The sequence below is a fragment of the Trematomus bernacchii genome, unplaced genomic scaffold, assembly GCF_902827165.1.
Source record: "Trematomus bernacchii unplaced genomic scaffold, fTreBer1.1, whole genome shotgun sequence".
Classification (NCBI taxonomy): domain Eukaryota; kingdom Metazoa; phylum Chordata; class Actinopteri; order Perciformes; family Nototheniidae; genus Trematomus; species Trematomus bernacchii.
In genome coordinates this window covers 2,289,565-2,305,583 of record NW_022987966.1, presented here as the reverse complement: position 1 = coordinate 2,305,583, position 16,019 = coordinate 2,289,565, and the positions used below count along the sequence as shown (strand labels likewise).

At 42.1% G+C, this 16,019-nt stretch overlaps 1 protein-coding gene across 1 annotated transcript; it reads right to left on the bottom strand.

The window, feature by feature from the left end:
- Positions 1-7,808: 7,808 nt before the first annotated feature.
- LOC117471045 lies at positions 7,809-14,852 on the bottom strand. Its single transcript, XM_034115826.1, has 8 exons — positions 14,835-14,852; positions 13,294-13,410; positions 12,850-13,208; positions 9,593-10,143; positions 9,244-9,294; positions 8,987-9,148; positions 8,809-8,901; positions 7,809-8,412 (listed from the first exon to the last, which is right to left on the bottom strand). Exons 1-4 carry the CDS (start codon positions 14,850-14,852, stop codon positions 9,636-9,638), a joined length of 1,002 nt encoding a protein of 333 aa, XP_033971717.1. The 3' UTR covers positions 7,809-8,412; positions 8,809-8,901; positions 8,987-9,148; positions 9,244-9,294; positions 9,593-9,635.
- Between the last annotated feature and the right edge of the window lie 1,167 nt (positions 14,853-16,019).

Sequence of the window (16,019 nt, the reverse complement as noted above, 5' to 3'; positions counted from 1 at the left end):
TATTTTGATTCCATAACATGTTTTCTTTCAGGCTTTTGGAAGGAAAACGTACAAAATACACATTTAAGTGTTTATTTTACTATAGTTTTTCTATTTGCGTCTGTAGATTTCTCCTAAATTCACCAAAAGTTAGCATTCTAACGTAACATAAATTACCGCGACCGCTGTTTGCACCATGTCATCAGAGGTATCGTTGGAAAGCTCCCTGTCTCCTGCACAATCTCATCGGATCCAAATATGGTCATTTCCTTTGTATCAGCAACCAATCGTGAAAGTACAAAGGGGTCTTAAACCAAGAAACGAAATCTCATTGGCTGGTGTCAATTTCTGACAACGTGATTCGTTCAGATGCGTCACGTGGTGTGCTAAAGCACTTCCTGGTTAGCTTTCCGCTAGAAACTTAAATTTCAATGAATGTTAATCTAACTGGGTTTTGATAGATAACATATCTCTTTTTCTTCTCTCAATTATTTTATTTATTTTGTGCACTCTAATCAATATTAATCAAACTATTGTTCGTTTATACATTTTAAGAATGGCGTTTATCTTTTTTGAGAATGAGTTCTTATTTTATTTTATTTATTTGGGTCTACAACAGATGATACAAATGTTTATGTTAGTAAATGTGTACTAACAGAGGCGGGGGTGTTTGTGAAAATAACGGGGACAGAGCTGGCTGCTGTCAGACGATCAGCTGTGTCATCACAAACGGACGTCGCTTCACGTGACGCTCCGGAGGAAAGGACGTCCCATTCCTCTTAAAACTCATTTCCCTGCTTCTCGTGGTTTCCTTGCGTCTCTCCATGCTTCCCTGGTGGGAGGGACTAGTCGCAGAGAAACGACGCAAGTGAGGGACGCAAGGAATCCATTTAACCGAAGTGAAACGCACCCAGATATAGATGGAGATCCTGGCTTGTTCGTCCTCTCTCTTCACCCCGACCTCCCGACCACAGCGCTGTTGTCCATGTATCGCTCTGTTTGTTTCAAAACCACGTTACTTAATTAAAGTACCATTTGAACCTTTTCCGAGACTCCATTAGTCTCCTTTTAACTTTCTCCTGGCTGCGAAAGAACCAACACAAATCAACACTGCTTCTCGTGGTTTCCTTGCGTCTCTCCATGCTTCCCTGGTGGGAGGGACTAAACGCAGGGAAACGACGCAAGTGAGGGACGCAAGGATTCCATTTAACCGACCTGAGATGCAGCCGTGGTATATGTCTCGTCTGACAGGGGTGTAGTGCTGACGGAGAGCACCAGAATGCCGCTCCGGCACTTCATAAATTGCAGTAGCCTACCCATAAGGAGCCGTACACATGCCGCAGTTTTTGCGTGGCTGTGTCTTTAGTTGAAAGCCCAGTGGCGATCTGTTCATCTGTCATACTGATCATACAGTCAATAACTTTGTTGTTATTAGCATCTGGTTAGCTAGCTATGCTAACGAATATAAGAAGCTTTTTCTACAACCAGTGAGGTAAAGGCACATCTTTATATGATCATTATAGTTATAAGAAAATAAGAGAATAAAGTAAACAGGTATAAAATACTATATGACAGTAAAAAAAAGTTGTTATTAATAAACAAGAATACAGTTTGAAAGGGGAGTGATTTGTAAAATATCCATAAAGAAAAAGAAAATCTGTTTACAGTTCTGTTTCATATGGACGTTGAGAGATGTATCCATAGATCTCTTCATGTTGTGCACCAGATTGATGCTTTTAACTTCAACATTTAAAAATAAAAATCTTCCCGGGTGGAGCATGCAGGGACCCCCCTAGAGGAGGTTAGCCCCCCCCCCCCCACTTAAATCATGTTCACATGGATAGGAAACTAAATACATTTGCACACATCTTGTGTCCATATCTTTTTGTTTTGGTGGTCATGCCACAACCGTGCACGTGCATGCATACGCGAGTCATGGTAAGATATCTGGATTAAGAGGTTGCTTTTTCTTTGCGCAGCATGAAAGAAAGGCGAAATGAATGGGCTGTGATTTTAGTATTTTTAAGCAGAGGTCAATAATTTGTACGGCCCTCGGAGGATGTTGAAAAATTGAAATGGCCCTTGAGAAGAAAAAGGTTCCCCACCCCTGGTCTAGTGTCAAGGTTGTCCATCTCTTAATGTCTTTTTCAATCTGTGAGTGGATCTTGTCATCATTTATTTTATAGAGATGAGTCAAGTCAGTTGTTTTGTTAGCGTTTAACCCTATGACCTAATAATAGTAAAAAGCTGTCATATTAAGAATAATTATCTTCAATTATTTTTTCCTGATATACAAATATTAGAAAATGTTGGCTTGTTTGGTGGGACTTACCAGATGCTGTATTTTTCTAAAACAAATCCATCATTTTATATTACTGAATACAATACCAAAATACATTTCATCACATCCATCAGGTTGTGTCTTATTAAAACTCTTAAAACAGAATTGTTCAAACTGCATTGGCATTTTTTTTGTATCTATACAAAGTCACGAAGACGAGACTTTTCTAGGACTCAAGAAGATAATTTCATATGAGATAATTGGTTAATTTGTAAAGTCTTTCTTAGATCAAAAAGGCAGTTGAGTCTGTTGGTCTAGTCTAGATTTTTAGTATGACCACTTGAGGGCAGCAGAATATTAATTTAATGATTGTGTCTTTGATCATAACACTCTTTAGTGCACTGATTCTTTTAAGTCCATTCTGTTATTTAGTTTCAATTCTTTAAAACATTAGGAAGAATGTTATGGGCTATGACAATTAAATGTGTTGAATCAGTCTTCTACATAATTGTAACACAAGATCCCCAAATCTGAATGTGGTCATTTCTTTTAATGACCTCCATATGAAAATAATTCTGATGTTTAGCCAAAGCAGCTATTGTATGTTCAAGTGTCGTTTCATTTTATCCTAGCAGATAGTTATTTAGTGAGTGGAAAGCATTACACTCTTTACTCCTCCATCCACATTTTATAATATGTGTTGTGGTGGTGTTGTTTTAGAACCACAAGCCTCTGATAAACCTTCTCTCTCATTAGGCTGCTGTCACCCCTAATTGGAGTGCAAAACTGAAAGTGATGAAGGGGAGAGTTTCTTATCTCTACTCAGCAAGAAGCACCGCTGGAATGTGAGGGAGAATCTGTCCTCTTCATCTAACTGGGAACTTTATCTGCAGGAACATTTGCTCATAAGTGCCTCACCCAGGAATTTACATGTGGGTGTTTGACCCACACACACACACACACACACACACACACACACACACACACACACACACACACACACACACACACACACACACACACACACACACACACACACACACACACTGCCAGTACAACAATATTTATGATCAAAGATATTCAATGATGTAATAGGACTCACACCTATTGCTGCATTTTATTTGTCTTAAAACTCTTTAAAGCATTAAGCAAAACAGTATCCTCACTTGTTTTTGCCGGCACATTGCAGTATCTCTTAGCGTGTTACCTCCACCTGTTGACAGGACCTCAGCCAAGCCAAGGCCAATATGCATATAGCGTAACCCGGATAACTTTCAAACTAAACATGACATGGGTAGACAAAAACAAAAAATGGCACAATTCTTAAACTTGCCGTAATGTTACCTGTGTCCCTCAGAGGTGAATCTAGTCACACAACCTCTGTGTGTGTGTGTGTGTGTGTGTGTGTGTGTGTGTGTGTGTGTGTGTGTGTGTGTGTGTGTGTGTGTGTGTGTGTGTGTGTGTGTGTGTGTGTGTGTGTGTGTGTGTGTGTTATTATGTCGGCTAATCCTAGGTTCTCTTTGCTTTGTTTCACTGGATAATTTATATAATTTACAATGAATGTTATGTTACAAGCTGTACAATGATAAAAAAACATCACACACATAGTCAGGAAAAAGAAATCCATTCGAAAAATAATTAAGCTTTTTTAGAAGGAAGCAGGAAGACCTGAGTAATTCAGCTTCATTTGTTAATGATGGCCATGAAGCCAAGGTTTTTCTGGGGGGTGGGGTAATGGTTAAACAAAAACTAAAAACTAAATAGTGATTGATTTTTTTGGGTCACATTAAGACCGAGCTCTCTAAGAAACCACACAAATAAATAAACGAACATACATTTTAAGCATAAAGACACTGATAAGTCACAGACAAACATTTTCATGTTATATCAAGGGATGTGCCTCCCAAAAAACCTCGGTTTAGGAAATATTTTATAGACTTTGGTAGAACATAGTTCCTGCTCAGGAACAGAAGAACTCATTATGGTTCTAAAACTTTGATTCAGAAAGAATGTTGCCGTGGTTTAGATTTGGATTGAGATAACTTGCCGTTTGCAGGTAAGAAATCTCAGGGAGTTTCCGTTCCCAGTGAGTGAACACAGGGGGCCTGTGTTATTTTCAGGAGGGGAGGGGGGTGGCTTTCTCTTTCTGACTTCAGGTGCCTGGCAACCTCTCTGCCCTTCACATTCCCCAGTATCGGTCATGTGACCAGAGTATGGCCAGAGCCAGCAGAGCCTGACCGGAGGGACTCAGAAGCCTTTTTTCTTTCCTATCTTTTGTCTTTTTTTCTGTACAGTCATCTGAGTTTAGGTATTTTATGAGATTCAGTTTCATCATGTTTATGTTAAATATGCTGCTTGCTTTATAGTTAGTTGGTTGTTGTTGCTAGTCAAACTGCTAAAGAAAAGAAAAGTGTCTCATTTGATATTCTACCACCCAACTAAAACAGAAGGAGTCTTACTGTCTCTATGTACTGTATTCAGCGTTTTTGATGGAATCTAAACTATTATAGAGTGGCCAAATTATACAGCTTTATTAGCTGCTGGAATAGATTTCTAACTTAGGCTACTAGCATAAGATGGCTTGTGGCTTCAGGCGTCAGCTTTACATTAACCCGTGCTCGTTTCTCGGGGTCGTGGACAAGTTGCGTCCCCTTGTGTAACGAAGGTAACGCTGCAGAAAGACGTAGTATTTACACGTTCTCCTGGCGAGACCTCAAATCATCTTCGTAATATCTATCAAACTATAGATCCTACACATCCACTGGACGTGGATTCTAAAAGTACAATATACACTTCTCGCTAGAAATCTAATCAAAAAGCATTTTAATGGACAAACTATCCTACAATTCAGGATTTTCCAGAGAGTGTTATTTGTGAATATACGACCCTTCGGAGCGTTTGCAGTCAACGGGAGCACTAGAGGTCAAAAACTTTAAAACGTGATTATAGGTCGTAATAAGCGCTTGAACAATCGACCTATTTGGTCGTAATAAGGGCTTGAACAATCGACCTATTTGGTCGTATGAGTTGGAGGACTTGTTGTCATATTAAGTCAAATGTATTGTCTAATTTCTATAATCAATGTAATTTCCCCCTTCACTTTGAACGTCGTTCACGAGGTATGAAGAAATAAATAAGGGAATCTTTGTATAAACAATATACACAGACAGATGTGTGCAGAATTCTTTGTGGACGGTGAGCAGGCTAAATGTCTGGAAGTGTGAAGTGTGTGTCTTTATCAGTGCACTTATCTGTTATATCTTTACAACATAGGTGTTTCTGATAAAGTTGTTTATAGAGTACACAGTTGTTTAACGGGGGGAAGATTACATTCTTTACAGATCTTACCTCTTAACTTGGCTGTCAAAGGGCACCAGATTGATGCATTTTACCTTAAAATATATAAAATGTTCATGTCTACTCATTGTCTCTCAAAATCGTGTGGGGGTGGCAGGAGCATTGCTCACGAGGAAGTGCAGCTGGAGTGTGGAGCTCGTTCTGAACAGTCATGTTTTGGACGGATGTTTTTCAAAAAGAGAAATGTGTATTTTTCAGTGTCTGCTTAGTACGCTGTTAAAATCAATGATTATCTGAACCATGGACAAACAAGCCCGCGGCTCTTCGCCAACTCACTGGAACAGCACACAGCTCACTGGTCAACATGCTCTGCCTCTATGAAGTGTTTCTGTTGAAGAGCTCACTTTATGTGCTCCTTATTCTCTGTTATTTTGCTGCTTCTAAACAGGGCCTGTACTGAGGCAGACCATTTGTCTTTTAGTCACAGAACAAAAGAGATTTAAACCAAGAAGTTATTTTTTTTTCAAAGTATAAACACACACTATATTAAATAACACCAGTGGTGGAATAAAAAGAGTTGTTACTTGTTTAATTTAAATATAAACCTGCGAACCTTCGGGGACAGAGCCTTCAGTGTGGCAGCCCCAGGCCCGGCTCCAGGATGAAATGACTGAGGGGGCTGTTAAAAAATCCGAGGGGGCGATTTTTTTTTCACAACAACGAAAAATACTGGCAATGTAATGAATTGACACACCAAGCTTTTTTCCTTCTCACTGCTCTACAATCTCTTTGCTTCTTTATTGTTATTCCGGATTTACCCCTCTCATTCTGTTCTTTTCCTCTGATCTTTAACAATAGATAGTACATTATTAGATGGCTGCACTTTGGTTAACAGACTAACATTGATTTCCTCAATTTATAAATTGACAGGCTCTGTAATTATACCATAACCTTTTCTCCTCTATCCCTTAACTCGTCTTCCTATCAGATTTACTTACTTACCTATCTACTCTATATCAGGATTAAAGAAAAATGTATCTGGTTGATTTTTTATTTCCAGGATTGAATGTTCAAACCAAGGCCTAAAACCTGGCATTTCATAAGCAAGTGACTAATATATAAACCAAATGTAATATTGGATAAAATACTACACCAAATGGACAGACACAGATTAAACATAAAGTCCCCTGGTTTGTCTCTAGAATCTAACTGCCATGAGAAAAATCAAATCAATGTTCCACAATCTGTCTTTTTTTTTAATTATTATTATAGTAAAAGGGCTCGCTTTGGCAAAAACCTGATCCATACAGGCATTGCAGCCCTAAATAATAACAAGTAACCATCATGTGTGGTGCTATCTGTAGATGTCTGTCTTATTTTTTGTCGATTTCATATTGTTTTCACAGAGCTGTGAAAATGAATTTCCCCCTGGGGACAATAAATCTAATCTAAACTAATTTAATATTCAATCCCGTACTTGGTGATTGAGAACATACATTCGTAATTTACCTCGTTTAAAGCACTTTTGTTGTAATACTATGGATTTAGTTGACATTACTAGCCGACTTTCTTTTGTCCAATATTTTGCGGGAAGGTGCATTGAATTAGAAGTAGAACAAGAAGAAGAAGAAGAAGTAGAGGTAGAAGAAGAAGAAGAAGAAGAAGGAGAAGAAGTAGAGGTACACTGTAAAAATAAATAGGGTGTTTTAACTTATAAACATAAGTTCAAGGGCTGCCTCATATATATGAGTTGACTTAAAGTAAAAATGTACTTTGTTTCAACTCACAATGTTAAGTTATACAAGTTATTTTACTAATGATCATTCATTGTTATAACTTAATACTTTGAGTTAAAGAAACTTACAATTTCACATTATAGATTCAAGAAATGTTCATTATCTAGTCAAATCAACTTTAACTTCTACCTTATCTTAACTCACAATTCTAAGTTAGGATAACTAACTATATTTATACCGACTGACAAATTCAAGTTATGTTGACTCATGTTTTCAAGCAATTGAACTTACATTTTCATGTTAAGTAAACTAGTGTTCCCCAACTTCCTTAAACTTCTTACTGACTGAACTTAGAACATTAAACATCACCCAAATGTATATAAAAGGAGATCAAGGCTTGAAGTTACTTCAGATGCTGAAATATTTTTATTTTTCAAGTATACATAAATATACAGTATACAACAGATATACATATATACAAATTATAACATCTAATTTATGTTATTCATTTTACAAATAGGACAGAGGGTGAAGCACAAACAGTACGAAACAAATAGAGCTTTTTGAACAGGAGGAGAGGACTCTTTCAAGACACTAGTAAATACTGAAATGAACATTAAATGTCCTCTTAAAATGCAAGTTTCTTCGTGACACTTCCAACATAAATGGAATTCTCACTAACCTAAAACATTTTTATTTATTTTTAAAACATGTCACTGTAGAGGCACAAAATACTTGAACAACACCAAATTGATGAACAACACCAAATTGAACTCACTTTCTACACTCTTTGATGATCTACCTCCTACCTAGTTTGTTTTTTAGTCCATGTATTTTGGCAGAGGCTTGGTCTGGCTGTATCTTCATAACAACCCTCTGGAGAAACTCAAATGAATATTTCATTTCCAGAGGATACTGAAGATTTAAGCAATATATTAGTTCAAGAAGCATCGCAAAGCCGCAAGCCACATCTTTCAGGTTGTGGAGCACAATTGTCTCCTCGACCACAACTGCCACATTGAATATCTGCTGAGGAAAGGCGTCCCGTTCACCTTCGTAGCCTATGAGTAGACCAACTTGCATCCCCTTCATGGCTTCCTCGAGAGTGTCTCCATGAGCCTTAAAAAAGGAGAAATAAAAGTGAGCTCAGTGTACTACAAGTACTTTTTCTTTACATAACTAATTAAGAGGCCTCTGCTATAAACATAGAAGCTACAATCTACAGTTCACAGTGTAGAAGTGCAATGTGATGGAACATAATTTCAATTGCCTAATTGTCTCCCTTTTCACAGTTTGAGCTATATATTTATTTATATTATTTAATAGTTAAACATTTATTTTCTTGCTATTTTTGTTTATATTACATGTATCATTCTTTATTGCAATTATTTTTAGTTAAATTAAGGTAATTGTAAACATTACTTTTGAAGGAAACTTTGGGCACAGGGTGATTTGGGTTGATTTATGTTAAAATGTACAATTACATAAAGTAATTAAAGAAAGTTATGATCTTACATCACACATCCTGATGACATTTGCCTGATTTTCGCCAGACATGTAGTGCGATAGTCCCAAGAGAGCAGCAGTCCTCCTCCTCTCATTTGTGTCCTGCAGGACAACAAATGCAGTGGGATATAAACATTTGTAGCAAACAAATGGTGGCTAAATTATAGTCATCAGCATCTCCACTTACATCTTTCTCAAGGCAGTCCAAAAGGCCTTTTAATGTCGGCTTCTTTCCAGTCCTGGATGCACCTTTGTAGACCTCCAGCAATGTTGGGGCCAGGCCATCAAGTCCATCCAGAAACGATGAAAGCAGGTCCGTAGTGACAATTCTCTGGAACTCTGCCTGAATCTGAGGAGACACAGACATATAGAAAACAGTCTCCAAGATGTTGTAATGATTAACAATTGCCTTCTCATTGTAACTGGAAAACCTGCACAACTTACAAGTCCACTTCATCCAGTTGCAGCAAAACGGAAATCTTCGAAAATCTGTACCTGTAATAGAAAACACACATTTAGGTACATTATGAAGCAGGCCTTAATAAAGTAATAAGAACTGAGAACATGACTGTGAGCCTCTCCGCTCACACAGGGTTCAAAGAGGGACGGAAAGAGCAGGGTTTGGGTTGAACACAGGCGTTTATTAGCACCAAAACAAAGTGTACAACACGGGTTGCAAAACGTTGCCCGTGTGGGATCCTTCACAGGTCCTTCGGCGACCTCCCAGGATCCTGCCTACTGCAAGACAGACTAGAACCAGGTTACCACATGCTTTTATTCAGTGACTGATTACCTGATTCCGATCAGCTGTCTGGCCTCCGGCCGAGCCACTCCCTTCACACCAGCAGCCGGCGCCCTAACCACACCCCGCTGCCACATACCCCCACTGCCCGACTCAGGCCGGGATCCCGCCGGCCGCAAGCTGACTCCCCCCCCTCCGCCGAGCGAGAGAGGAAATCAGCCACCACCATCCGGTTACCCGGCCTGTGGATCACCTTGAAGTTGAAAGGCTGTAGCGCCAGATACCACCGAGTGATCCAGGCGTTGGCATCCTTAATGCGGTGGAGCCACTGGAGCGGGGCATGGTCCGACCAGAGGGTGAAAGGGCGCCCCAGGAGGTAGTACCGCAGGGCGCCGACCGCCCACCGTATGGCGAGGCACTCCTTTTCCACTGTACTGTAGTTCACCTCCCTCTGGGCGAGCTTACGGCTAATGTACAGTACGGGGCGGTCGACCCCCTCTACCTGCTGGGACAAAACGGCCCCCACCCCACTGTTCGAGGCGTCGGTCTTGTTGGAGCAGAACACCTCTGCTACGCGCCGTTCGTTGGATGAGGCTGGATCTCTATTAAATTAAGAAAGGAATTGAAAACACCGGAATCAAAAGTTATAACAATTATCTGAGTTTACTGGTAGGAAACCAAACACATATACAAGTTATACAGAGTACTCGAGTACTCGAGTACTCCGGGCTTCAGGCTGGTGATGCGGTTTTACAGGTAGACAGACCAGCTTTCAGAAAACGAGAAGTATGGACTCCAGGTTTGTGATGCGGTTTACCGTCTTCTAGCACCAGCTTTCAACAAACCAGAAGCATTTTACACTCAAAAACAACAGTATACATAGGAGATGTGGAGATGTGTTGACTCTTCCCTCCCCTTTTATTCCAAAGCGAATGAGAGAGTCTGTGAGGAGGAGCTGTGTGAGCTGGTCACATCCCCCAAGTGTTTTTACTGGTTGGATTCACTCCTGGTCGGGTTCAATACAGCGAATCAGAGTTCCGACCAGAACGTGAGATCCTAAGTTTCACAAGGTCAAAAGTCAACCCTTATCTTCGTGGGGATCTTCACTCCCATACCTTCCCATGAGAGCTCTTCACATAAACCATCCCCCCTCAGACATCCAAACCCCTCTGCATACATTTAATGAGGTCTTTAACGACTTTAAAAACAACATCTGTGTGTGAAGGTGAAGGGGACAGTGTGTGTGTATGACACAGGATCTCTGGGTCAGTGAGTTTAAAAGTGAGAATAACATTCCTATTATAAAGTGATTACCCAAACCCGTTCAACAGTTCAAACAATACATGTTCACTAAAATACAATTCAAAATAATACATGTTTACTTCAATACAGTGTAGAATCATATCTTTTTACTTCAGTCTGCAACACAAAAGGGAGAGAGAAGTCAGGAGAATACAGAAGCGGCTTACCACAGAGGGCTTTTTTAACCCTCTCAAACGCCAGCTGACACCGCTCCGTCCACTGGACCGGATCTGAAGCACCCTTTCGGGTCAGGTCGGTCAGGGGACTGGTCAGCTCCGAAAAGGACGGGATGAACCGCCTGTAGTAGCCGGCCAGCCCCATGAACCTCCTGACCTCTTTTTTCGTCTTGGGCGCCAGACAGGCTGAAATGGCGGTTGTTTTCTCTATCTGTGGCCGCACTTGCCCGCCGCCCAAGTGGTACCCCAGATACCGTACCTCCCTCCGTCCAACCGCACACTTCTTCGGGTTGGCCGTGAGCCCCGCCTGCCTCAGGGACTCGAGCACTGCCCCCACCTGCTGCATATGCTGCTCCCATGTCTCACTGTGAATGATGACATCATCCAAGTAAGCAGCAGCATATGCAGAGTGGGGACGCAGCACCCGGTCCATGAGCCGCTGGAAGGTGGCTGGAGCTCTGAACAACCCGAAAGGAAGTGTGATAAATTGGTATAAACCATACGGGTGGTTGCTGACGTTCCTGAGCCTGGAGCAAATTCTCCCGTGATATCTGCCCCAGTGAGTGGAGTTTTGCTCGCAGGTCCATAACGTACTGTATTTCGTTTTTACTGATGCTTGGACCCTCCTCCCAGTTTTCCTTAACTAGGTCCAAAACACCCCGGGGCTTCCTGCCAAATAAGAGCTCAAAGGGAGAAAATCCCGTGGAGGACTGGGGCACCTCCCGCACTGCAAATAACAGTTTATCCCAATTACGACTATCTTCGTGAACGAACTTACGAACCTTGTTCTTTAGTGTTTTATTAAACCGTTCCACCAGGCCGTCGGCCTGAGGATGGTAAACACTAGTCCGTATTGAATGGACGCCCAATAGTTCATACAGCTCGCGTAGTGTGCGTGACATAAACTGTGTGCCCTGGTCAGTCAGGATCTCTTTCGGGGATCCCGACTCGGGAGATAATGTGAAACAGTGCCTGCGCGACGCTCTTTGCAGAGATATTACGCAGCGGCACTGCCTCGGGATATCGCGTTGCATAATCCACTAGGACCAGTACAAAGCGATATCCCCGTGCACTCCGGTCTAATGGCCCGATGAGGTCCATACCAACTCTCTCAAAAGGCACCTCAATCAATGGTAACGGGCGCAAAGGCGCCCTGGGGGTGGCCGGCGGGTTAACCAGCTGACATTCACGGCAAGATGCACACCACCGGCTTTTTGGCACCAACAACTGGGTATTTATATCTCCTGTCTGTGTGTCACGGCTCACACGATACAGCCTGTCCCTAACCACCGTGAAGTGTGGGTGAGTGAGTGCTGCGTTTGGGTGTAGCTGGGAGCCATCAATACTCACCACCTGGTCAAAGGCGTGCTGAAGGGTCTCGTCCCTCGACTGTTCGAGGGGGAAATCCTCCAAGGGAAACACCAGCGGGGCCAGAGGGACCTCCGCGGCCCCCTCCGTGTCCGTTTCCCCCTCAACGTCGTCAGCCGCCTCCGACTCTCCACTAAACACAGCACACAACTCACATTTCCCTGCCATCCGTGAACGCACCCCCATAGCCCCCGCTAGCTTAGCAAACCCCGGCCAATTCGTTCCCAAAATCAGAGGGTGCGTAAGGCGAGTGCTAACTCCAGCCCTGACTCTATGCTTTTTTCCCTTATAAGAAATTTCCAGCGTCACCTCCGGGTACTGGTGAATATCCCCATGCACACACCTCACCTTCACCCACGATGCTTCAATCAATGCCCCAGGCCGAACCAAGCGCTGATGGATCATCGTCTGATTACAGCCCGTGTCCATCAGAGCCTGGTGTGTACCCCCCTGTATACATACCGGTATACGGTACGTCCCTTCCAAATCGGGGGAGGCAACTGGCGGTCCTGCAACCCGGACCAGCTGTCCGACCTCCATGAGAGGACACTCCAGTCGGACGTGGCCGGGCTGCCCGCACCGCCAGCAATCCAGCCCTGGCGTCTGAGGAGTCCCCCGTGGTGCCGGACGACCAGAAGCGTAGGCCGGACCCTGGGGAGAGATAAAAACAGGAGGGTAAGGTAGGGCTTGCGGGGGAAGTGTCGGGGCTGCGGGGTTGGGGCCGTGTGGTGGTGGTGGAGGAAGGGCAGCTGCTCCAGGAAATCTCCTCCTCGGGGCTGGGATGGGTCTGCCCGCTGAGACGGCCGGTGGTCGGGGCTCCTCTTTCATGCTCTGCCGGGGAAGCGAGAGGTGGTCCTCCGCGAGGACGATGGCTGCTTCCAGGTTGGCGGGGCGATGGCACTGGACCCAATTCGCCGTTGAAGATGGCAGGCCGGCGATTAACTGCTCCAGCGCCACCTGCCCGACGACTTCCTCCGCCGAGCGCACCCCCGGCTGGAGCCAGCGGCTCGCTGCATCCAGAAGCTGTTGTGCGTATAACACTCACCCATAAATTACGTTTATGTTTACTGTTTGGAAGTCTCAAATATGCACTCTAAATTAATATCAAATAGCTCTCTTCCTTATTATTGTGTAACGTTAACTTTATTATACTAGCTTGTAGGTCTACTCCAAAATGGAGATCGTGATTTCTCCACCTCCACTCATTACAATCACACGTGCCCCAATGTTATATTTAACTAATATTATATTCCTCCACCCCACAAAAAAATCACGTTTAGAAGCCCTTTTTCTCTAATTCCACAACGTTGGATGAAATAACATTAGGAGAACGGATTAATAGCTGTTCATGGTTAACGTGTGTTGCTAACTTTATCCGGTATCCTAGCCTAATCTGTTATCTGTAAACGTTCCCTAAATCTACTGATTTAGGGATAATCCACTCACATCCTTTAATACACATGTTCATTTGACTCAGATGTGCTGATAATATCCGCAATATAAATCTTTAAACGTCTTCTTACCTTTAAAAGTCCATCACGAACGGTCTATTATGCTGCAACTCTACTGTGTTGCTGGCCGCAATAGTTCCCCGGAAGTAAGCGGCAAGCTAACTTCCGGGGAACTATTGACGGCTCCACGATCCGCCATTGCTGTAAAAAAACTGGTCCATTGGAGTGAACGGAGATGTCGTAACTCTTCTATTATACGGCTCTGGTTCCTATGTCTTGACACCAGCATTTTAAATATATCTAAAGTCTGACTTCGCTTGTCAAAAGAGGTCAAATTTGTATTAATTAACAGTTCACCCAGAATATAACTGACCTACAATCTGATTTATTTGCAGGTAAACCAGTGGCACTTTTTGACAAAAATCATCCTGACTGGGCACCGTCTGTCAAATTGGGCCACGAGAAAATTACAGCACCTTCCCCTGCTACACATGCCAGGTATAAACGCGCCAGAAAAAGGTAATCCATCGCACTTCTTGATCTCTACAGCATGGTATCTGATATACCATCTCTAGAAGAGCCTGCACCAGTCCTGGGAGCCACTGGGGAAGAAGAAGGACTGATTGAACCAGAGACTGGCACTGCAACTCAGACTGATTTGACTGGTGAAATGATTGACAAAATGTCATTTGAAATTAATAATGTAACAACAGAAAATGTTAACTTGAAAGAAAAGCTTGTAAAGTCCACCATTTCAGAGAGTACATTTAAGGGCGATGATGACCGTGTGCGGTTCTACACGGGACTTCCTACTTTTGCTATTCTAATGATGGTATACAATCTTGTGGAACTGCACATCAGTGTGAACGCTAAGAGTTCACTGTCTAAATTTCAACAGTTTATACTGACACTAATGAAATTAAGATTAAACCAACCCCTGCAAGAACTGGCTTATAAATTTAACACATCCACGTCTACAGTATGCCGTGTGTTTACCTTGATTATCGACGTCATGTTTAAACGTATGAGTTTCCTTTTGAAGTGGCCATCTCGAGAGGAACTCCAAATGACAATGCATATGGATTTCCGCACTCATTTTGGTACTAAAGTGGCTGTTATAATAGACTGCTTTGAAGTTTTCATTGACAGGCCATCAAATGTAATGGCACGGGCTCAGACTTGGTCAAACTACAAACATCACAACACCATAACATTTCTGATAGGAATCTGTCCGCAGGGTGTTATATCATTCATTTCAAGGGCATGGGGTGGCAGGTCCAGTGATAAGCATATTACAGAAAATTGTGGCTTCTTAGATAACATTTTGCCTGGTGATTTGATTTTGGCAGACCGAGGTTTCAATATAAGTGACTCAGTGGGTTTCATGTGTGCTGAGGGTAAGGTGCCTGCATTCATGAAAGGCCGGAAACAATTATCAATGAAAGATGTTATTGACACAAGGAAAATTGCTAACGTGCGAATTCATGTTGAGCGTGTCATAGGATGTGTAAGGCAGCGATATACCATTTTGGGAGGACCAATTCCTATAGATGTTTTACTTTCTAAAGATGTAGATGGGATTACATTGATGGATAAAATAGCTGAAGTGTGCTGCGACCTGAATAATTTGTGTGACACTGTAATACCCGTTGATTGAGCCTTTACATTCTGTTACACCCCAATCAACCCATATCAGATTTAAAAATATTACATGTTTGTATTGTAATTAGTATTACATTATTGTCAATGTTGTACTTGGTCAATTAAATGTCTTGATAATCAGAGCAGTGATTTGGGGTTTGGTTGTGTAGGGGAATGTTTGAAAAATTATTTAAGCTGTTTTCAGGCATGGAAGATTAATGTTTTTCTCTCAAGTTTTCTATTGTCAGATTGGACACATCCCAAAATGCTTGAATGTGGTTTCAGACCTGCACTGCACACTGTAATATTACTGGTAGAATATTTAAGCTTGGGTAAATACATTTTGAAAAAAACTATTGAAAGGGCAAAGTATTATATTTATTACAGGTTTCCAATTTACCCATTGAAAAAGGGTGAAAAACAAGTACATGCTCCTTTAACTGTAAGCTGCAGAGATCACCTCACATAACAGAGATAGATTAACATTGTGTCCATATTACAGTTTTTTTCAATGCTAAAACACATTTTTTGAGAATTCTG